Below are 24,632 nucleotides of genomic sequence, written 5' to 3' on the forward strand. Positions count from 1 at the left end.
GACCCCTGCTTACGTTGGTTCACACCTGGGTGGTCACCCACCATGTACTTGTGCATGAAGGTTATACCCAGGATTACTAACAGTCCCACCATCGTGAAGGTGCAAGCAGAGGATTTGGCTGTCATAGACCGTCCGGACTTCGCCGAAATTGGGTCCACTTTGACTTGAGTGTCACCCGAATATCAGTTCCATCAGCGTTTTAGACTCACAGGTAGCAAGAACAGCTTGTCTGGCATATCTGAGAGAATGTCTGTGACAGCCTCAAGGACCATGGATATGTTTGGATATGTTTATTGATTTTATATTTTAAAATTAATAATATTAATTTTATTTCATATTTTAAATATTGAAAAACAAACATAAACTTGGATTAGCTACATAAATACTTATTCATATTTAAAGGTCTGAATCAGTATGTTGCGTGTTTATATCAGTATGCATTTAATAAAATACATATATCAGCTGAAATACATTGATACATTACATAAATTTGATTAGGAATTTCGATGGTGTTATTTTATTAATCAGCAATATTAAGAAAGATATGCTTATAGCGTATTACATGACATACAATATTCCAAAAAAGAACAATTCACTTAAATTTTCAAAGTAAATGGCACATAAAAATTACTAGTCTTGTTTAAGTAATTATGTTCATTTTTTTTCAAGTGATGGACATTTAGAATAAACTTATTCTGATTGGCTGGTCACTGCACATGTATTTTCGAGTACCAAGAATTTTGATTTTGCCTATCCTTCACAGTATATTTGAGCACATAAAATATATGAAATTGTAAGCTTCTCTCCCCCACAAGAAATTTTTCTGACACTATTGGTTTGTATGTTATCTGTTTGTATGCTAAAAGGGGACTCATCAGAGAACAGAACTGTAGCCCATTTGTCAGGGCTCCAAGTCACATGTTCATGGCTTAATGGGATACAAACATCTGGTTTCCTTGTGTAGAGTCCACTTGAATTGAGCCTTCTTAACAATCTGGTTGGATATGTTTTCACCTGTGGCAGCAGCAACCTCAGGAGACAGTTGATGACAGGACACTGTAGGGTTCAGTCTTGCTGTTAGAGTCAGATGATGATAATGGAGATGTGGCTATCCCACTGAGCAAGCCAAAAATGGGAATGAAGTGATATGGTGCAACCTGTGTTTTTATGGGCACGAATAATTTACATAATGTAAGGTGGTATATCGATATCTATTGGATACTTGGAATTTGCATGCCAGGATGCCTATTATATTAAGTATTTGCCTTTGGCAACATTGTTTACAATAAAATAATCATGACAAACATTTTGTTCTGTTAATTTTTTGAGCAGTGTAGATGGACCTGTATCACTAATACTGTAACCTAAAAAACCTCTAATTTTGATAAAGTTACATAAATCCTGAAAGAGGTTAGTCAGAGAAATTTTACTGTATGAATCTACTATTATTTATGAATTTGACAGCAGACAACAAAACAGTTGATCATCTTAGACTAAACAGCTGTCATGAGTATTATACAGACAAATAAGCAATCAAAGCAGATATAAATATCTCAAAATGGAGGATACATATTTTAGAAAGTAACAGGTACTTTTAGGTTTTTCGCTTGCTCAGTAAGAAATGGCTAATTCAAGTAAAAATCTAAACTGCATTTTCTGTAAAAACATATTAACATATTAAGATAACAATGGTAAAGCAGTTATTAAACAGTCCAAAATAGATTTTGAACACGCTTAAGAGTAGAAAACTTGCTTCTTGCCCTAATGGTAGCTGAGCATTCTGGTCTCTTGCCAAAGCTATTGGCCTTAACTTTTGCCCATCTCTACTCCCACCTCTGTCAAAACCAGATGGTTCTACTGTCACTTCAGCCAAGGATAAAGCTGACATGTTATCATCCCATTTTTTTTTCTAACTCATGTATTAACGATCTTGGTAAAACACCTTCCACCATTCCCAGCATGCCCCATTCAAATGCATCCTGTGGTCTTCAGTCAAAAGGATGTCAGAAGGATTTTGACGAATCTTGATGCTAAGAAAGCTCCAGGTCCTGATGGTATTTCTCCACTTGTTCTCAAAACCTGTGCTCCCAAACTTACTCCTGTTCTTTGCCACCTTTTTTCACTTTCTTATTCCAAAGGTGTTTTTCCTTCTGCTTGGAAATTTGTTCATATCCAGCCAGTTCCTAAAAAGGGTGACAAATCCCTCCCATCCAATTATCGTCCCATTGCAATTACTTCTACTCTTTCTAAAGTAATGGAGAAATCAATTAACCCCCAACTCTTAAACTATCTAGAAACCTTCCGTCTGATCAACGATCACCGGTATGGATTCCGTCAATGTCGATCCACTGGTGATGTTCTGGCTTATGTTACCCATTTATGGACAAATTCAATGGAAAAGTTTGGTGAAACAAGCAGTTGCTCTTGACATCTCAAAGGCTTTCGACTGTGTTTGGCATAAAGATCTTCTAAACAAGCTTCCATCTTATGGTTTGCCAACTGTTTTTTGTAATTGGTTATCCAGTTTTCTCTCTGACCACTCATTGAGGGTAATGGTAGATGGCTCTCTATCTTCTAACTTCTTCACTAATGCTGGTGTCCCCCCAAGGTTCTTTTTCTCTCTTGTATATTAATGACCTTCTTCCATTGACTGGGAATCCTATCCATAGTTTTGCTCATGACAGCACATTGCATTCGACTTTACAGTTTGAAAAACTGTTGCCCTGTTCAATCAGCTTCAACTTCTCGAAAATCTGCTACCAATTCCTTAAATGCCAATCTTCAGGTAATTCTCCAGTGGGGCAAAGACAACTTAGTTGATTTCAACCCTTCTAAAGCTCAGTCTTGTCTTATATCTCGCAAAAAGGATTCTTCTGCTCCTATGCTTATCATTAGTGACACTCCGATTTCTATGCAAGATGATATATCTCTTTTGGGGATTACCCTGACTTCTAATCTCTCTTGGCACAAGCACAGTACAAATATTGCTTCCTCTGCATCTAAAAATCTTGCTTTTTTCTTTCGCTCTCTGCGTTACTTTTCTTCTAAACAGCTGTACAAATTGCAAATCTGCCATACCATGGAATATTGTTCTCACATCTGGGGCAGTGCCCCCCCCCCCCAAACCTCTCTCAGGCTTCTAGATTTCATTCGGAAGAGGGCAGTCAGGTTAATGACTCATCTCTGACTGAGTCTCTCCACCCTGTCTCATAGACATACTGTTTCTGCTGCATGCCTTTTCTACAGATACTTCCACGGGCACTGTTCTTCTGAATTGGCTTCCCACTCTGTCTTCCAGAGCAGTCCGAACACGTGCTGCCACCAATCAACAACCATTTACTGTCCATCTTCAAACTCACAGAACGAACTTTTCATCTTCCTCATTTATTTATTCAACTGCCGTTTTCTGGAATAACCTTCCTTCATACGTATTTCCTGAAAATTACAGTCTACAGAAGTTCAAGTCTAATGTCAACAAATACCTTCTTTTGTCTTCTCAACCTCAAACCCATGCATGGTACTAAGTACTATAGGCTCTAATACCTCTTGTGTTTGGGGTTTTTATAAACAAAAAAAAAAAAAAATTTGAGCAGTATAGATGGACCTGTATCATTAATACTGTAATCTAAAAAAACCTATAATTTTGCTAAAGTTACACAAATCCTGAAACTTTAGCAACACATAACCTAACATAGTCAGAGAAATTTTACTGACTAAATCTACTATTATTTATGAATTTGGCAGCAGACAACAAAACAGTTTATTATCCAAACAGCTGTCATGAGGATGATACAGACAAATAAGCAATCAAAGCAGATATAAATTTTTCAAAATGGAGGATAAATTTTTCAGAAAGTAACAGCTACTTTTAGGTTTTTCACTTGCTCAGTAAGAAATGGCTAATTCAAGTACATTTCTGAACTGCATTTTCTGTAAAAACATATTAAGATACCAATGGAGGGGGATGGGAGTAACATTCTTAACTTAAATTTACTAAATATTTATTGGATGTTATTTATTAGATACACTGAGGGGTAACAGCATCAAAAAATTAAAATGAATAAATAAATCACTAAGTCCATTAAATATCTGTCATGTAATTCTTCTTTGAATTTGCAGATAGTGACTTGTTCTAGTGGCTAAGTGCTTTCTGACCAATCCAGTATACAGTTACTCCTAAATTTAAGACTATATTCCTTGTCACTTCAGAAAGAGAAAAATATATTCCTGTCCCAACCAGAAATCAGTTTATTCAAACCACATAGAGAGCTTCATATGTTTCAATCAGGCATTAAAAACCACTTTCTCGTCTATAAGATTATCTCTTCCTTACATCCATGACTAATACTGTTACTTCCTTGTTGTACCCATTCAAGGTCTACCTGCTTCTGAAATGATGATTCCAAGCAGTACACAATATTCCATGTATTAATCCTCTATCACTCATGTCCCTAATGAAATGCAGCTGTGTATCGCATACATTCAATGCTATCTTTCTTATTTTCATTATAAAAATTTATTTTTAGCTTTTTTTTTGGTGAATTATAAAATTCTTTTATTAACAATTTATATAATTTATTGAATTCCTCATAGCATGTAATTCTTGTGTTAAATCAATCTGAAAACTGTGCATGACAGAGCATAATTTTCAGAAAAATAAATATGATGGGTAAAAATGGGACAAATTAAGAAGTGCTGTAGGTGCATGGATAATGTTATTCATCCACTTGCTCACCCTTCGAAATTAGCGTGTTTGAATATTCATCCCCATTATATCTTAGTTCAGGATTTAGTGTTCTTTTATATGAACATTAAACTGAATTATATACACCTAAAAACAACCTTAAATCTTTACAATTTTTTGGATATTGTGTATCATGGGGATAAATTTCATAGCAAAAATGTAATCATGGTACAGCAATAATCCAATCTACCTTTGTTTAAGTTTTGATCTATATGTACAACTTTCAAGGAAAGGGACTGTAATGGCATTTTGGGCATCAACAAAATTTTTAGTTTCTTCTGAATCTGGGTCTTCTAACCAACGATATGGATCTGGTACCTATTACAAAAAAAAAAAAAAAATAATAATAATAATAAATAAATAAAATAAAATAAATAATTATAAATGTTTCCAAGAACATAATTAGTTAAGCCAAATAAACAGTTCATACAAATTATGAATTTATTTAAAATAATAATAAATGAGATCATCTGTTCCAACCAAAGACAGGTTATACCTGGGAATTTTATATCAGCTACTGTGTTCACTTTACATTGCATTGTGAAAAAAAAAAAAAAAAAAAAAACATTGCATTGTGCACCTAAACATTCAGGTCTGTAGTAGCAAGCATTCAGGGCCAGTTTGCCTCTTTGTGGACAGGAGAAAAAAAATATATCCCCTCAGAATAAGCCCTACGGGAAACCTTGTATCTACACTTAAGACGGGCAAACTCAGACCTTAGTGAAAAGGCTGTCAGAAATTCCTTTGAACTAAAACAGGGCTTGAGGCCACATATTTCCAAATATATACAAAGTAACTCAGACTATTGGCACGAAAGTCTGCAATAATCAATAATGGTTAATAATGTAGTTATTATGACTAACATTTTGTCGCAATAACTACAAGTTATAAGGAAAAAATATACATTAAAATTTCATGACCAGAAGGATGGTGAAAAAAAAAAAAAAAAAAAAATATATATATATATATATATATATATATACACACAGGTAGTTCCCGACTTTACAAGTTAATTCATTCCTAGCGCGTGCTCGTAAAGACGTAAAGAGAACCTTGTAAAGCAGGAATTTATTTCTCATAGATTTTCAAAACAGGGGTTACATTTACAATAATGAAATTTGACCATAGCAATGTTAAATAAAAGTCAATAAAACAATAGTTTATGCATAAATAACAATTTATTTATTCAAAGAAATGAAAACAGTCTTTAAAATCAAGCAAAGTATAATAATAAAGAAATTATTTATGTCATACAAATGTTAAAGAATGTTTATTCTTCATCATCATCAACTAAATGTACACTCGTTGATGGTTCGGCACTTTTGCTGGAAGCACAAGTTGTCATGTTCTTCTTCAGAAATGCTTCAAGAGTAGTTTGTTTCCTAGACAGTCTTCTGTTTTCTTTATAAATTTCATGATAGCTTGCATAAGCATTTTTTAAATCTGTAGCAACTTTTCTAGTGCACTTGAATTTTGAATCTTGTGACTCAAAAATCTCAATTGCTTTTTCTGTGTGTTGAAAAGCTTCATCAAGCCCCTTGAGAGTAAAGGAATGAACAGGAGTTTCAAGCTGTTCAATCTTCTTCACATTTTACCATTTCAAGGAAGTCTTCATTTGTGAACCCTCCATTGTGTGCTTCAAGCAGACAAGTGATGTCAGTTGTAGATACCTTAAGCTGCAATTGGTTAGCAATATTAAACTGCTATTTCAATTTTGTACAATCTCTGCTGGTTCTTGAAACCTTCAAAATTATCAATAAACTGAGAAAAAGTTTGAAATAAGACAGCGAAAATGAAGAAATGCGACACAACCACTCTTTGTAATGTCAGCATGGTAACTGCTTTACATTATGTGAGTCAACGAGATGCTCACATCTGTCCAAACAAACGCAAGCATAGTAGTACTGTATTGTATAGCTTTTCACACATTTCAAACCACGCATGTGGTTTGAAATGCCGTATTTATGAATGGTTAGCATTTATTTATTTATTTATTGAAATAAATAAATAAATGCTAATTTATTTAAGCAATTAATGTTCACATTTTTGATTTTGTTGACACTTGATACTTGGAAAAAAAAAAAAAAAAAAAGAACTTGTAAACCCAGGAACTCATACAGTGGGAACTGCCTGTATTGTGATGTATGCACATCACGAATTGCTCTATCACTAAAATATAAAACTTAAGTTACTGGGCTTAGAGTTTTGTGATGGGGTGCACTAAGCAGTGGCACTACAGATTTAAACCCCCCATATGAAAGTGAACTGCTGCTTCCATGACGAATAGTGCTAGACTCCTTGGGAGAATTTATATATAGCGTGGGTCATATGCCAGTTTAGTAAGAAAGGATGCAATCTGCTGAGAAATAAATTCTTTTTAGGAATTTGAACAATTCATTTAAATATCATAAACAACATCATATGAATATAATATTAATAAAGTAATATAAAGATGAAACATTAAAATTTAAACTATACAAATTATTTCTTGGCAAACTGACATATGGCCTATCCTGTATGCATATAAACATCGAAAAAAGGAGACATGAAAGGAAAAGTAGTAGTAGTATTATTACTGTATTAGTTAATTTGACATCAATCCATACTTAAGAGCAGCACAACCATTTGGATGTTTCATACAGAACAGTCATTGGATATCAAAGTACTTTGAACTACAGTGACATTTCCTCAACTAAAACAAAATAAACAAACAAAAATGAATGATTTTGGAACCTATAGAACCTTTCAATCTGTGGAATATGTTCTCTGTTAATGATAAGGCATTTCCTTCAAAAAATCAAATGAAAAAACTAAGTCGCATTATATGATGTACACTTTGTAATTCAGTTTTTGCTATGATAACATAAAAATATTGTTAACATTCAAGATATGATAAGTGATATTTTTCCAACTTGAGTACATTATGTTTTAGTATGTGGGCTGTGAATTGCACTTTATTTTATTGATTTATTTCTGCACCCTCAAATTTTCCTCCTCTCCGGGCCAATGCCTATTATGCCTATTGGCAAAGCAAGGGCTGCAGTGGCCAGAGGAGCTTATAACTTCATCACACTGATTTTATTAAAGTAGATAAGCCAGTGTCAGAGTTAATTGACAACAGATATACATTTCTTGGGGCAGTACATAACCATAATCTCTCAATTCCAATGCCAGCATCCACGTACCCCAGACAATTCTAATTCTACTAGTATAATGAACATATGCTGAAGTTCTCTGGTATGGATTATAATGTGCACTGGCCACTTTATTAGGTAAATCTGCCTACAGATCTCGCCAAGACTGCTGGTACAGAACAAAATGTGCACAGAAGTTCATATAATCCCCTTCATTAATCCTGAAAGGAATGACATAATACAGAATGTCCATTGTTAGCTGAAAGTGTAACTATGTATATAAAGTGCTTAGCATCATAATACACAGCCATTTCTGAATAAACAGAAAATTTTTAAGGTGGCATCGTTTTAGGTTATATCTCATATTGTGAATGCCTTCATAACGAGTTGCCATGATATTGCACTACTTCGAATAAGTAACGCTTCACCTAAGGAGAAGACTAGTGTTACTTATTCTCAGATAGGTACCACCACCCAGACAGCACTGTTTCAGGACTATTTGGCCCTTCGTCAGTGAGTGGGTAGGTACCCAAGTGATGCAATGATGGCAAAAACAGTTATGAAGTATAACTCCACAATATGAGAGATGCCTGATGGTGTATGATGTATTTAGACTAAGGCGCATTTAGGGCTAGAGCCTCAAGCTGCAAACAAATTTAGACTATGTATATAAAGTGCTTAGCATCATAATACACAGCCATTTCTGAATAAACAGAAAATTTTTAAGGTCAGAAATGGCTGTGTATTATGATGCTAAGCACTTTATATACATAGTCTAAATTTGTTCGCAGCTTGAGGCTCTAGCCCTAAATGCGCCTTAGTCTGAAAGTGTAACTTATTTGTTTCTGAAGATGGCAAAAAAAGGGATTATGTCATCCCTAAAGTAATAATGGGAAAAATCCAAGTCAGGGGTTTATCAAATTTCTAGGCACACAGCTTTATGCCTAGAAATTTAGCAAGTCATATAATAGCAGGAAGATTCCCCTTTAGCCCTCAGGACTGCCTAGATTCATCATGTCAAAGATTCAATGAGATTGTCAAAAGTGTGCCAGAGGGATGCTGGTTGGTCCATGCTACCTCAATTGCTTCCCATAGTTGTTACAAATTATATAATTTCAGATCTCTATGCTGAAGATTTTGCTCCATCTTATCCCACAGGTACTCAACTGGATTGAGATCTGGTGATCCAGGATGCCATTACAATAGGCTGAATTAGCTCTCATATTCCTGGAACCAGTTTTTCCGGTTCTGGCCTCATGATATGGCACATTATCCTGTTAGAAGAACCTGTTCACAGAGGCACAGACTACAGCCATGAAGGGACATCTAGATGCCTGGTCAGAACAAATTTCCAGATAACATGCAAATATTATTCCCATCAAAATATTATTCCGCTAGTATCAAGGGACCCAATGTGCACCACAAAAACACTCCCCAAACCATTACAACAACACCAGCTTTCAATGTTGACACCTGAAGGATGGGTTTATGGCTCATGCTGTTTTCACTATACTCAGTTCCTCCTGTCACCATGAAACAGGATATGGGATCACTAGATCAGGCAACATTTTGCCAACTCTCCAGTGTTGGGTTCTTAAGCCTACTATAACCATACCTTCTTGATTTCTGCCGACAGGAGTGGAACCCTGTCGGCAGAATTTAATGAAAAAACTTTCAAGCCTACAGACTAGTAAGGCTCCTGGAGTTGATGGAATATACCCTATAATCTTGAGAGAGGCGGCAAGCGAGTGCATTGAACCACTGAGGCTGGTTATGCGAGCATCACTAGACTCTGGGGAGATTCCCTTGGATTGGAAAAGTGCAAATGTTTCTCCCATACATAAGGGTGGCTCTAAAAGTGAAGTGGGAAATTATCGACCTGTCAGTCTGACTTCAGTAGTAGGGAAAATCATGGAGGCATTGATCAAGGGTGGAATTCAGGATCATTTGGATAGAATTGAAATTCTCAAGGATACTCAGCATGGTTTTGTAAAGGGAAAATCATGTTTAACAAATCTGGTTCGCTATTTCGAAAGGGTCACTCACGAGCTGGATTTAGGAAATAATTTCGACATTGTTTATTTAGATTTCAGCAAAGCTTTTGACTCAGTCCCACATGAGCGGTTGCTTTATAAGCTGGAACAGGTTGGAATCACTGGGAAAATCCTTAGATGGATAGAAGGATGGCTTCAGGGCAGGAGGCAGAGGGTTGTGATAAATGGCTATTCCTCAGATTGGGTTGATGCAAGAAGTGGGGTTCCCCAAGGATCAGTATTAGGACCACTGTTGTTTTTAATTTTCATAAACGACATTGATGAAGGGATAGAGGGCGTGATGTCTAAATTTGCAGATGATGTTAAAATTGGTAGAGTAGTTAATGATCACTGTCAAGCTGAGCTTCTTCAGAGAGACCTAGATAGACTTCAAGAATGGTCAGAAAAATGGCAGCTGTGCTTTAATCCAACAAAGTGTAAGGTATTACACCTGGGAAACAGTAATCCCAAAATAACTTATTCACTTGGTGGAGTTCAACTAAACCCAGTACTGGAGGAAAGGGACTTGGGTGTTACGATACGGTCAGACATGAAATTCTCTGAGCATTGTAAACAGGTTGCAAGGAAGGCCCATGGTGTCCTATCGATGATCTATCGAACTTTTGCAAGTAGAGATAGGGACGTGATAATCCCATTATATAAGGCCTATGTTAGACCACACTTGGAATACTGTGTTCAAGTATGGAGACCGCACCTAAAGAAAGACATCGAGCTTCTTGAAAGGGTGCAAAGAAGGGTAACTCGCCTGGTGAGATCGGCAAAAGGGCGTCCTTATGAAGAAAGACTTCGAATATGTGGGTTGCAGAGTTTGGAAACTAGACACCTTAGAGGAGATTTGATTGAGGTGTTTAAGGCTCTGAGAGGCATCAGTAAAATGAATGAGGACAAAATTTTCAAGATTATAAATGATGCTAGAACTAGGGGACATAAATTCAAGTTACGCGGGGAAATGTTTAGATTGGACTGCAGGAAGTTTTATTTTAGCCAGCGAGTTATAAATTACTGGAATAAGTTGCCTTCATGGGTGGTGGAGGCCGACAGTTTGGGGAAATTCAAAGGTCATCTGGATAGTACTTTTGGGTAAGGGAAGCGCATAGGATGATAGGATTAATTTCCTTTTTATTTAATTTTTAATTTCATTTTATTATTTTTATTTATTAATTATTATTATTTATTTATTTAATTTTTGTTTTTATCATTGTTTTGTTCGGATTTTTTTTTTTTTTTTGGCTGGTGCAGCATAAGCCATAGGCTTTCTTGCACCATACGGCCGTTACTAATACTAATACTAATACTAACCCAGTTTGGACATCAGCTGCAACACCCCATCCACGACAAGGTATGAGGAGCTGTGTGTTCTGAAATGGCTGTTTGATTACCATTGCTTATATACCATTAAAAAAAATACTCCACGAGGAGGGTTCCAAGTTGGATGAATAGTGAAGTTGCCACATTACTTGAGCAGAAAAAGGTGGCATGGAAAGGTTACAGAGCAATAAAAAGTACTGAAGCCTATAACAGCTACAAGGTGATGTGTAATAGAGCCACAGAAAAGGTTCGACAGGCAAAGACAGTTTATGAGAAATCACTAGCAAACAGAGCAAAGAGGGGGGATAAAGAATTCTTCACATATATAAATGCCAAGAAGAGCAGGACAAACCAGATCGGACCTTTACGTAAGAGAAAGGGGATAGTAATAAATACACCAGCTGCCGTTGAAGATGAACTCAACAGTTATTTTGCATCGATATTTACAAATGAAAATCCTTTTGTGGCAATGGGAAATTGTGGGAGCGAAGTTAAAAAATATGTAATTAATGATATTGAAATTTCGCAAGATTATTTAATGAAAAAACTTTCGAGCCTACAGACCAGTAAGGTTCCTGGAGTTGATGGAATATATCCTATAATCTTAAGAGAGGCGGCAAGCGAGTGCATTGAACCATCGAGGCTAATTATGCGAGCATCACTAGACTATGGGGAGATTCCCTTGGATTGGAAAAGTGCAAATGTATCTCCCATACATATGGGTGGCTCTAAAAGTGAAGTTGGAAATTATCGACTTGTCAGTCTGACTTCAGTAGTAGGGAAAATCATGGAGGCAATGATCAAGGGTGGAATTCAGGATCATTTGGATCGAATTGAAATTCTCAAGGATACTCAGCATGGTTTTGTAAAGGGAAAATCATTTTTAACAAATCTGGTTTGCTATTTCGAAAGGGTCACTCACGAGCTGGATTTAGGGAATAATTTCGACATTGTTTATTTAGATTTCAGCAAAGCTTTTGACTCAGTCCCACATGAGCGGTTGCTTTATAAGCTGGAACAGGTTGGAATCACTGGGAAAATCCTTAGATGGATAGAAGGATGGCTTCAGGGCAGGAGGCAGAGGGTTGTGATAAATGGCTATTCCTCAGATTGGGTTGATGTAAGAAGTGTGGTTCCCCAAGGATCAGTATTAGGACCACTGTTGTTTTTAATTTTCATAAACGACATTGATGAAGGGATAGAGGGCGTGATGTCTAAATTTGCAGATGATGTTAAAATTGGTAGAGTAGTTAATGATCACTGTCAAGCTGAGCTTCTTCAGAGAGACCTAGATAGACTTCAGGAATGGTCAGAAAAATGGCAGCTGTGCTTTAATCCAACAAAGTGTAAGGTATTACGCCTGGGTAACAGTAATCCCAAAAAAACTTATTCACTTGGTGGAGTTCAACTAAACCCAGTACTGGAGGAAAGGGACTTGGGTGTTACGATACGGTCAGACACAAAATTCTCTGAGCATTGTAAACAGGTTGCAAGGAAGGCCCATGGTATCCTATCGATGATCTATCGAACTTTTGCAAGTAGAGATAGGGACGTGATAATCCCATTATATAAGGCTTATGTTAGACCACACTTGGAATACTGTGTTCAAGTATGGAGACCGCACCTAAAGAAAGACATTGAGCTTCTTGAAAGGGTGCAAAGAAGGGCAACTCGCCTGGTGAGATCGGCAAAAGGGCGTCCTTATGAAGAAAGACTTCGAATATGTGAGTTGCAGAGTTTGGAAACTAGACACCTTAGAGGAGATTTGATTGAGGTGTTTAAGGCTCTGAGAGGCATCAGTAAAATGAATGAGGACAAAATTTTCAAGATTATAAATGATGCTAGAACTAGGGGACATAAATTCAAGTTACGGGGGGGGAAATGTTTAGATTGGACTGCAGGAAGTTTTATTTTAGCCAGCGAGTTATAAATTACTGGAATAAGTTGCCTTCATGGGTGGTAGAGGCCGACAGTTTGGGGAAATTCAAAGGTCATCTGGATAGTAGTACTTTTGGGTAAGGGAAGCGCATAGGATGATAGGTTTAATTTCCTTTTTTTTTTTTTTTTATCAATTATTATTATTTAGTTATTTATTTTATTTTATTTTTTATTTTTATCATTGTTTTGTTCGGATATTTTTTTTTTTTTTTTTTTTTTTTTTGGCTGGTGCAGCATAAGCCATAGGCTTTCTTGCACCATGCGGCCGTTACTAATACTAATACATTGTAGTGGGTTATCATCTGACTGACCATAGCCTTTCTGTTACCCTGCAAAAGAAATTTCAGCTTCCATTGGCCCCTGATGTCAATGAGCTGTTTCCACCCACCAGAGCAGAGACACAGTCGTATGTGTAAACCCCAGCAGTGTTGCAGTTTCCAAGATATTTATATTAGAATGTCTCATGCCAACTACATGTCATGTTCAAAGTCACTTAAATATTTTGTATTCTCCAATCTCGCACTGAACTGCACACATACAGCATCCTTACACATTTGCCCACCTGCTTTATATCATGTGATATGAATATGTAATGCTCTTCCAAACTCAGTTTCATGTAAAGATTAGGTAATAAAGTGGCCATTCAATGTATTAACAAATGCTGCTAATTAATTCAAATATATTTTTGAGCTTTTTCTTGAAACATAGGATAAGAAAGAAATTGCAACTGTTTAAATATCACAATTTGCCAAGAATTCTACAAAAACAGTGGTACTGTTGGCTCATGTAGTCATGCCCTAATAATACATACAACAATATATAATAAGGCTAGTCACAATTATGGCTCTTTTTTGGATAAACCTTATCAGCGTACACCCTTCTTGCACCAACAAAGCACATCCCCACCCTGTTTAGTGACGTCATTATTGAACCACAAAGCTATATAATGCAAAAGGGAGCAAAGAAGAAAAACTAAAAAGTTGCACCTCTGATCATACTGCTTAATTTAAATATGTTTGCCATTATAGTTTAGTAAAAGGTTAATGTACCAGTGGCAACAAAATTCACAGAGCTATCAGTAAAATGGGGGGGGAGGGGGGCACTTTATGATATAGTACTTCACAAGACATAAAACAAACAATGATATAATTCTGAACTTTGCTGCCCTTATTTGATTTTGCTTAGGTTATGCCTACAAATATGGTCCCTCATCCCAACACCTTGTCAAAGGTATTAAGCACTAAATTCCTCTAACAGAGATTTGCCAAATACATAAACAAGAAATATTAGTAAAGAGAACTATAGGAAGCTCGATCAAAGTCTTGACCCTCAAGTGTTCAACAGGATAAGAATGTTTGTAAGCATAACAATTCTGGAATAATTCATCTGTGATATTTTCTTCAATGTCCCACCAAGGCACTCAAGAGCAGTTGCTACTTTTATGATTGAGAAAGCACACCAGATATTCTCACCACTAATCAGAGCAATAAAAGCAATTGCATATGATGACATTGTATGCAACCATCTTCACGACAATTTGACAACTGCATCTTTATTATATATTTTAAACATAATCTTAGTTGAAGGAGAGATACAGAAATCTGCCTTCAGTCAGAGAGTAATTTCTGCACACTTTCTATAAAATGAATAAAAGCTTAAAAGCCTCTACTTAGCTTTGTGAAAGTAGGCAATTTGAATAAATTTAACTAAGTATTGGACGAATTATTAGAAAGAATGAAAAATGAAGTGAGTAATTTTTTTTTTATGGCTGAGGCTGTATAAGGTTGCTTCCTTGCATCATTTCCCATCATCACTACTGAATCATATGAAGAATGTTTTATCAGTGACTCACCATTGAAATAGCTAAATACTTTATCCAAAGTCTGTTTTTTCATCCTCTACATACCTGAAAACATTAACATGTTAGTTACACTGACCTTTGAACCTGGGGATTGTTTAGGAAGGTGTTGAATGTTGTCAATTCTCCCCCACCCAGAAAATTATTCCTAGTATCCTTTCAGATGAGTTACTAATTTTATTACTTTAATGTGTTCAGTCTACACGTAAATTCTGGTTAATGCACCCAATCCCCCAACACAAACATTTCTAGTAATGTCCATATCCCCGAACTTCAAAGCTCAAAGGTAAACCTATTGCTAAAATTCACTGTAGATCAAACCTTGTATATAACACCCTTATTTAACTTTTCCTAACATAGTGCTTGCTAGTCTTTCAAATGCCTGCTAGAAATTTATATAATATCTTCACTTAGTCACCTTTGTTAATCACTCCTGCAATGAGGTTTTTTTTGTTTTATCTTACCTGCAGCTGAATAAATGATATATCAACATGCTCATGGCTGGTTGATGCATATATGCACGATGGAATTTTTAATCCATATGGATGAAAACCACCTGACTTTAAGAACCATTATCTTCTACTGGATTCTTTTTTGTCATGCAAACCCTCACCAGAAGCTGACTAATTCAGCCAGAATAAGAAGAAAGCCAAAAAATGTCTTGTCCTTCCCAATCTGGATTGACTCAATTCTGAGATTTTTTAATTTGGTTCATTAAGGTTGTAGTTCAGGCCAGCAGCATAAATGTTCATATCAATTGATGTTTTAATCAGGGCTCAAAATTGAAAATTTTACAAACAGGAATGCTTGTAGAAATAACAACAACATGTCCAGAAAGCAGTCAGTGTGACATTACCATTGCATGGTATGAACCACAATGGTGTTACACCTTCCATTCAGAAACTTGGTTTTAAATATTTCACATGATTATCCAGAAATTAGAGTGTAGTGAGAAATTACCAACTGGTCAGTCTAATTTCAATAGTAGAGAAAATCATGGAGGCAATGATCAAGGGTGGAATTCAGGATCATTTAGATAGAAATGGGATTCTAAAGGATACGCAGCATGATTTTGTAAAGGAAAAATCAATTTTAACAAATCTGGTTAGCTATTTTGACAGGTTCACTCACAAGCTGGATTTAGGGAATAATTTCAACACTGTTTATTTGTATTTCAGCAAAGCATTTGACTCAATCCCACATGAAGGGCTACTTTATAAGTTGGAATAGATTGAATCACAGGGAAAATCCTTAAATGGATAGCAGAATGGCTTCAGGGCAGGAGGCAGAGGGTTGTGATAAATGGTTATTCCTCAGATTGGGTTAATGTAAGAAGTGGGGTTCCCTAGGGATCAGTATTGGGACCACTGTTAGTTTTTGATTTTCTTAAATGACATTGTTGAAGGGTAGAGGGCATGATGTTTAAATTTGCAGATGATGTAAAGATTTATAGAGTAGTTAATGATCACAGCCAAGCAGAGCCTCTTCTGAGTGACCTACATTGACTTCAAGGATGGTCAGAAAAGTGGCAACTTTGCTTTAATTGAGCAAAGTGCAAGTCTTACGCCTGGGGAACAGTAAACCCCCAAAATAACTTATACACTTGGTGGAGTTCAACTAAGTTAGTAGTGGAAGAGAGGGATTTGGGAGTTACAATACAGTCACACATGAAGTTCTCCGAGCATCGTAGACAGGTTGCAAGGAAGGTCCATGGTGTCCTATCAATGATTTATTGAACATTTGCTAGTAGAGATAAGGACATCATTGTAATCCCATTATATAAGGCTATTATTAGACCACACTTGGAATACTATGTTCAAGTATGGAGACCACACCTAAAAAAAGACTGAGCTTCTTGAAAGGGTCCAAAGACTGGTAACTCACCTGGTGATATCGGAAAAAGGGTGTCCATATGAGGAAAGACTTCGAATATGTGGGTTGTACAGCTTGAAAACTAGGCACCTTAGAAGAGACTTCATTGAGGTGTTTAAGGCTCTGAGAGGCAAAAGTAAAATGAATGAGGACGAAATTTTCATGGTTATAAAAATAATTCTACAACTAGGGACCATAAATTCAAGTTATGGGGGAGATGTTTAGACTGGATTGCAGGAAGTTTTATTTTAGCCAACGAGTTAAGTTACCTACATAGGGGGTAGGGGCTGACAATTTGGGGAAATTCAAAGGTCAGCTGGATAGTTACTTATGGTAGGAGGAAATGCATAGATTGTCTATTTCCTTTTCTTTTATTATTTATTTAATTTTTTTTATTATTATTTTGCTATTTTTTTTTTTTTTTGCTGGTGCAGCATAAGCCTTGTATCTTATGGCCATCAGTAATACTAATAAGTTACATCTCACCTCAATAGGGCCACTGCTTGTATAATATAAGGGATGGTCCTATTGGGATGGAACAGACTTCCATCCCTTGTCGTGGAAGTTGATAGCCTAAATAAGTTTAAGGCTCAGCTGGACAGGTATTTCGAATGAACAGAGGGGTGAAGTGGTTTTTTTTTTTTTGGCTGATGCTGCATAAGCTTGCTTTCTTGCATCAAATGCCTCTACTAATGCTAATGCATATAGTTAAGGGTACTGAGGTTAGAGGAGAGGTTCAGTTTTCCAAGCTCAACTCAAACATCATGTAAGAGGTCTGGATCACTGACATAAGTTACAAGAATGAAGAAATAGAAGCAGGCTCAGGGGGTCTTTTCTCGGAGATGTGTGTGAGGGGGGTGGGGAGTTAATGCTGGCTCTGAATGCACCTGCATATAACTTACTTTAATTATAAATTTAAGCAAATACACTAATTACACTGGTCGGAATCGATTTCCTTCCTGAAATAATTTCAACAGATTCTCATAGGAAACATGTTCAAAAATTCAGATATGTGCTTTAAAAGTTCTCCTCACCCACAGTTTTCAAATATCGTAGGTTAATGATTGAAAACCAAGACCTGCAGTTGGTTTAAATCATCTTTTCCATCTGTTGTATCAATTTATATTTTTAATTTTTTTTTCTAGAACATTTGGGTGATTTCTAGAGCATTTGAGAGCTTTCTACAACATTCGAGGAACATTGCAGAATAAGTGTTATGTACAGAAGAAAAGTAGGGATGGTTCTGGAAGGTTCTAGAACTTTCGACAGAGTTCTCTAGAAACTTCTCTACCAGTATATATACAATGGGTTCTGCACCAAGCAATCATTTTCATATTTTAAAGATCAGAGAACAAGTGTTTCAGAGAACGAGTGGTGAATTAGTATTTGTAAACAAAATGTGTGCATTAGTGTAAATCATGAGCCGTGTTTAAATTAAACATTTCCCCCCAAGTTACGGGGGGAAATGTTTATATTGGATTGCAGGAAGTTTTATTTTAGCCAGCGAGTTATAAATTACTGGAATAAGTTGCCTTCATGGGTGGTAGAGGCTGACAGTTTGGGGAAATTCAAAGGTCATCTGGATAGTACTTTCGGGTAAGGGAAGCGCATAGGATGATAGGATTAATTTCCTTTTTATTTATTTTTTATTTCATTTTATTATTTTTATTTATTTATTAATTATTATTATTTATTTAATTTTTGTTTTTATCATTGTTTTGTTCGGATTTTTTTTTTTTTTTTTTTTTTTTTTTTTTGGCTGGTGCAGCATAAGCCATAGGCTTTCTTGCACCATACAGCCGTTACTAATACTAATACTAATTAGAAATAAAAATTTTACAATTTCTTAATTGTGTTCTCATCTAGGTGGTAGATGACACTCATCAACCAGTGCAATACCACCACTTTTCTTATTGGAGGCTTGAAGTGGTGGAACCCATGTTTAGTCTCTAGAGCTAAGTTCCGGTCAACCCTTCCCTATCTCTTCCATCATGCGGTATGATTGATGACTTTTGAGGTAATGATGAACATCGTGGTGAGATCCAGTATTCCTTACATTTCGAAGGTACAACTCTAAAACTGTGTTCGCAGGCCGGCCGCTAGTTAGTACACCGGACCGAACCTATTGGTAACTCTCTAGGAGGCTTCTGGATAAGCTAGTGTATAATCTTGCCACCTCTACTCTGCCAGATAGTGACTGGAGGGAGTCCCAGTATTGTGTATGCGGGGAGCATTGTCGAGGCCATGTTATGTCAAGGATCTGGGTATATTCTTACCATATGTATGCCATATCCAAAAATTTCATTACTTCATACAGCATGTCCCACCCACTTTTTCTTACTATTGAATACACCATGAATTGTCAAACTAATAGAGCAAGCTTATCTGCGAAAAGATCTAAACCTCCCAAGCACTTCCTAATTCATTTCACAAATATGTGGTCTCAATCCTAATCTTAATGATGTCCATTTCCACTTGCAGTCTGCCAAACCCCATGTACTTTTTCTGACAGAATCTCAGTTATCGGTTGATTCAACTACTGCTCATCTCAGATGCCCAAATTATTCGCTGTATGATTCCTTTCACCTCAAAGGTGGTACTTGTGCATATGCCTGTTCTGATATTCCCTGTCAGAGACTTAGCAATTTGGAATCTCCTCTCTTTGATTTTATCTGGCTTAAAATCTCTCTACCCCATTGTGTCAAATTCATCTGTTGTCTCTACCGCTCTCCCAACTCCACTAATCACTTGGAGCTCTTTGACTTCCTCTCTTTGCAACTTGACTTTCTCCAGTCCAACTTTCCTAACAGTGAAGTAATTTTCTTTGGTGATTTTAATGTTCACAACTCCAGCTGGCTTACATTTTCTAGTCACACTGACCCAGCTGGTCGAGATGCTGAGGCTTTTGCAATTACTAATGACCTTGCACAGATTGTTCATTTACCTACAAGAATACCAGACAATCCTAATCATACAGCCAAGACGTTTGATCTTTTTCTCACAAACAACCCTTCTAAGTATACGGTCGATGTGAGAGATCCTTTAGGCATTTCAGATCACAACCTGGTGATTGTCTCTTCTCCAATGGAGCCTTTATGTCATGGCTATTCCCAACCTCGTGTTGTTTGGCATTACAAGAATGCAAAATGGGATGAACTGCGAGATTTCTTTTCTTCTTTTCCTTGGTCGGATTACTGTTTCAAAACTTCTGATGTCAACGTTTGCTCAGATCATATCAGTGAAATTATTCTTGCAGGAATGGAATCCTTTATCCCAGACTCTACTTTAAAATCTTGTCCTTCATCTAAACCTTGGTTTTCCAAAAAATGTGCTAAGGCTGTTCAAGAGAAGAATGTTGCATATCGTAATTGGCTTGTTTCTAATTCTTCAGTTTCATTTTCTGCCTACACCAAAGCTCGCAACAATTGTAAAGCAGTTATTAATCAGTCCAAACTAGAGTTTGAACAGGCTAAGAGTAGAAAACTTGCTCCTTGCCCTAATGGTAGCCGAGCATTCTGGTCCCTTGCCAAAGCTATTGGCCGCAACTTTTGCCCATCTCTGCTACCACCTCTGTCCAAACCAGATGGGTCTGTTGTCACTTCAGCCAATTTCTTCTAACTCACGTATTAACGATCTTGGTAAAACACCTCCCACCATTCCCAACACGCTCCAATCAATGCCTCCTGTGATCTTCCGTCAAAAGGATTTTGACGGATCTTGATGCTAAGAAAGCTCCATGTCCCGATGATATTTCTCCACTTGTTCTCAAAACCTGCGCTCCTGAACTTACTCCTATTCTTTGCCACCTTTTTTTCACTTTCTTATTCCAAAGGTGTTTTTCCTTCTGCTTGGAAATTTGCTCATATACAGCCAGTTCCTAAAATGGGTGACAAATCCCTCCCATCCAATTATCGTCCCATTGCAATTACTTCTACTCTTTCTAAAGTAATGGAGAAATCAATTAACTGCCAACTCTTAAACTACCTAGAAACCTTGGGTCTGATCAACGATCGCCAGTATGAATTCCATCAGTGTCAATCCACTGGTGATGTTCTGGCTTATGTTACCCATTTATGGACAAATTCAATGGAAAGGTTCGGTGAAACGCAAGTAGTTGCTCTTGACATCTCAAAGGCTTTCGATCGTGTTTGGCATAAAGGTCTTCTAAACAACCTTCCATCTTATGGTTTGCCAATTGTTTTTAGTAATTGGTTATCCAGTTTTCTCTGTGACCGCTCACTGAGGATGATGGTAGATGGCTCTCTGTCTTCTAACTTCTCCACTAATGCCGGTGTCCCCCAAGGTTCAGTTCTTTCCTCCACTCTTTTCCTCTTGTATATTAATGACCTTCTTCCATTGACTGGAAATCCTATTCATAGTTTTGCAGATGATAACACATTGCATTCCACTTTCCATTTTGAGAAACCTTGCCCTGTTCAACCAGCTTCAACTTCTCGAAAATCTGCTACCAATTCCTTAAATGTCGATCTTCAGGTAATTCTCCAGTGGGGCAAAGACAACTTAGTTGATTTCAACCCTTCTAAAGCTCAGTCTTGTCTTATATCTCGCAAAAAGGATTCTTCTACTCCTATGCTTATCTTTAGTGACACTCCGATTTCTAGGCAAAATGATATATCTCTTTGGGGATTACCCTGACTTCTAATCTCTAATCTTCTAATCTCTTCTAAATTCTAATCTAATCTCTCTTGGCACAAGCACATTACAAATATTGCTTCCTCTGCATCTAAAAAACTTGGTTTTCTCTTTCGCTCTCGGCGTTACTTTTCTTCCAAACAGCTGCTCACTCTGTATAAATCGCAAATCCACCCTGCCATGGAATATTGTTCCCACATCTGGGGTAGTGCCCCAAAACCTCTCTCAGGCTTCTTGATTCCATTCAGAAGAGGACAGTTAAGTTAATTAATGATTCATCTCTAACAGAGTCTCTTACTCGCTGTCTCATAGACGTACTGTTTCTGCTGCATGCCTCTTCTTCAGATACTTCCATGGGCACAGTTCTTCCGAACTGTCACAAATTGTGAGAAAAGCCTATAAACTATTTTGGATGTAAGGTCAGAGATCAAGATAAAATATGGGGCTCCAAAGATTTCCTGTAGTTCATGTTCAAGGACATTAATAGGCTGGGCTTGGAGGTAGTTATAAATCTATGCCTTTTGCTGTTCCAGTGATATGGCAGGAAATTCGAGATATAAATGGCTGTCACTTTTGCATGACCAATATTTCTGGTTTTTCTGGGAAATCCAAGCATAAAGTACAGTATCCCAATGTACCTTCTGCTCTAAGGCCAATTCCTCACAATAATACAATGCCAATGCTGCCAGAAACTCATGGACTTACTCTGATTCAGGATCAGGAAAGGAGTCTCCAGAAGATGCAGAACCCAGAATGAGTACAGATTCAGACTTTTCAACTCTTGATACTGCAAAGGTGCATCTAATCAGGCAGAAATTGAACGATTTGGTCAGAAATTTGGATCTTTCCAAAACCAAGGCTCAATTACTAGGATCATGGCTTCAGCAGTGGAATCTTCTTCTTGAAAAGGGTGTCAATGTGTCTTTTTATAGGAAGAGGCAATCTGACAATCTATTACTCCATGGATGGTGCTTTGGTTTATTGTAACAATGTCCAGAAATTAATGAAAGAGTTACATCTGGAGCATGTCCCTGAACAGTGGAGGCTTTTGATTTGATTCATCCAAGGTCAGTTTGAAAGGAGTTTTACTCCATAATGGAAATAAGTATCCATCTATACCATTGGCCCATGCAGTTCACATGAACGAAACGTACAAGAATTTACAGGTTCTTTTGTAACAAATATGCTATCAAGAATGCAAATGGAATATCTGTGCTGACCTAAAAGTGGTAGCTTTGTTGATCAGGTTGCAAGGTGGATACACTAAATACTGCTGCTTTTTATGCGAGTGGGACAGCCGAGCAAAGGATTGCCACTACAGGGTAAAAAAATAGCTAGACCATTCAGAAACTACACCAGGCCAGAAAAATGTAGCATATCCTCCTTTGGTGTATAATTCAAAAATCTATTTACCCCCATTGCACATCACGCTAGTTTTATAAAAATATTTGTGAAAGCGATGGACAAAAGAAGGAGAGGGATTTTCCTGTTTAAGACAAAAGTTTCCTCGAATCAGTGAGGCCAAGATAAAAGAGGGAATGTTTGTGGGTCCTCAAATCAAACTGCTATTCCAAATTGTGGAATTTACTTAAAAAATTGGATGCTACAGAAATAAGTTCCTGGAAAGCATTCAGAAATGTCTGCCAGAACTTTTTAGGCAATTATAAATCACAAAATTAGAGTGAAATTGCGGATGAGCTAATTTTAGTGTAAAGAGAGTTAGGATGTCAACATGTCATTAAAGCTTCATTTCCTACATTCACATTTTGACTTTTTTGCTGAAAACTTAGGAGCGGTCTCCGATCAACAAGGTGAAAGGTTTCAACAAGATATTTCTCAAATGGAAAAGGAGATAATAGAATGGAGTCCAAATATGTTGGCAGGCTACTGGTGGAACCTCATATGGGAGACACCAATGAACAATTATAAAAGGTAAAACACCACAAAATAAGTGTTCTGTTATCAGATAAACATTATATATAGTACTGTATTTTATGTAACATTTTCTTAAAATATAAGAAATCTTTTTTACTAGAAACTTAGTTTTTGACTTTAATCCCTTCTCCCTTAAAACTGGTAGATGTTACAGCAATATGGTTGTCATATTTGAATTCAGGAACATCAAATCTACAAGAATCATCCTGAATTTTAACATGGAGCGAAAAAATTGGGTTTCTTTTTTTTTTTTTTCTTTTTTTGCCGACCAGTGTTAACGCCCTTGTAGCTAGCGGTAAATCTGTAGCATACTAATTACTAAGATCAAAGGCAAAAAAATATATAAATGTTTTGAAACTCAAAATATACACAAGTTTTACAATTAACGAGAATGCATGAAGGATGTGACTGATGAGAAGGTATTTCGTCTGCAAAATTAAAAATGTAAACAACAAAAAATTAGCATACAAACTTCATAATGAGTTCACACTAGGTTATAGTCTACACTAATTTATTAGAAACCAGATCTTGAAAATCAAATTAAATTATAAGTTTGTTTCATACCGATACACCATGATATATATCAACAACCGAATCATCTCTTCGTGCTTTTGGATACTGAAATCGCATGCTAAAATCTACACGAAATGTTATCAAACTAACAATAACAGAATGATTCAATCACAATTATTAATGAGATGTGTGCTTTAATTTTATTTCCTGATCTACATATACCGCGTGACGTCTCAGCACATGACAAACAATATTTTGAGTTGAAGCACCACCTTTATAAAACAGTGAAATATATAAATTTCATAATAGAGGGCGATGTAATCGCAGCCATCGCCCAAAATCACTGAATATTGTCATCGGTATATGACAGCATTCGACCATAGTTGCACATTTATACAAGAACTAAACAGAAAGAAAAATAAATAATATCTTTGAAGATTTAACAATAATAACATAATTTATGATTTAGTGATTCTGTTCCTGCATTAAATCTGATTGAGTAAAGATGGGCGGGGGGGGGGGAAGGGGAGAAGGGATTTGGCAAATAAATTTTGAGCCGTGACCAAGTCTTTGTATCCCTAAGCGCATGTGGGAATCGTGGAGTCAGACAATTCCAATATAAA

General features: G+C 36.6%; 1 protein-coding gene across 1 annotated transcript in view; it reads right to left on the reverse strand.

The window, feature by feature from the left end:
• Positions 1 to 24,241, reverse strand: part of LOC150079662 (prolyl endopeptidase-like) — a 128,966-nt gene extending 104,725 nt beyond the window's left edge. Inside the window, 2 exon segments of the mRNA XM_090383385.1 lie at positions 4,935 to 5,062; positions 24,061 to 24,241. Of these exon segments, the coding sequence (XP_090239511.1) occupies positions 4,935 to 5,062; positions 24,061 to 24,126 (194 nt within the window). The 5' untranslated portion in view covers positions 24,127 to 24,241.
• Positions 24,242 to 24,632: the final 391 nt, after the last annotated feature.

Source organism: Mastigoproctus giganteus, chromosome 10, assembly GCF_048544385.1.
Source record: "Mastigoproctus giganteus isolate SK-2022 chromosome 10, ASM4854438v1, whole genome shotgun sequence".
Taxonomy (NCBI): domain Eukaryota; kingdom Metazoa; phylum Arthropoda; class Arachnida; order Uropygi; family Thelyphonidae; genus Mastigoproctus; species Mastigoproctus giganteus.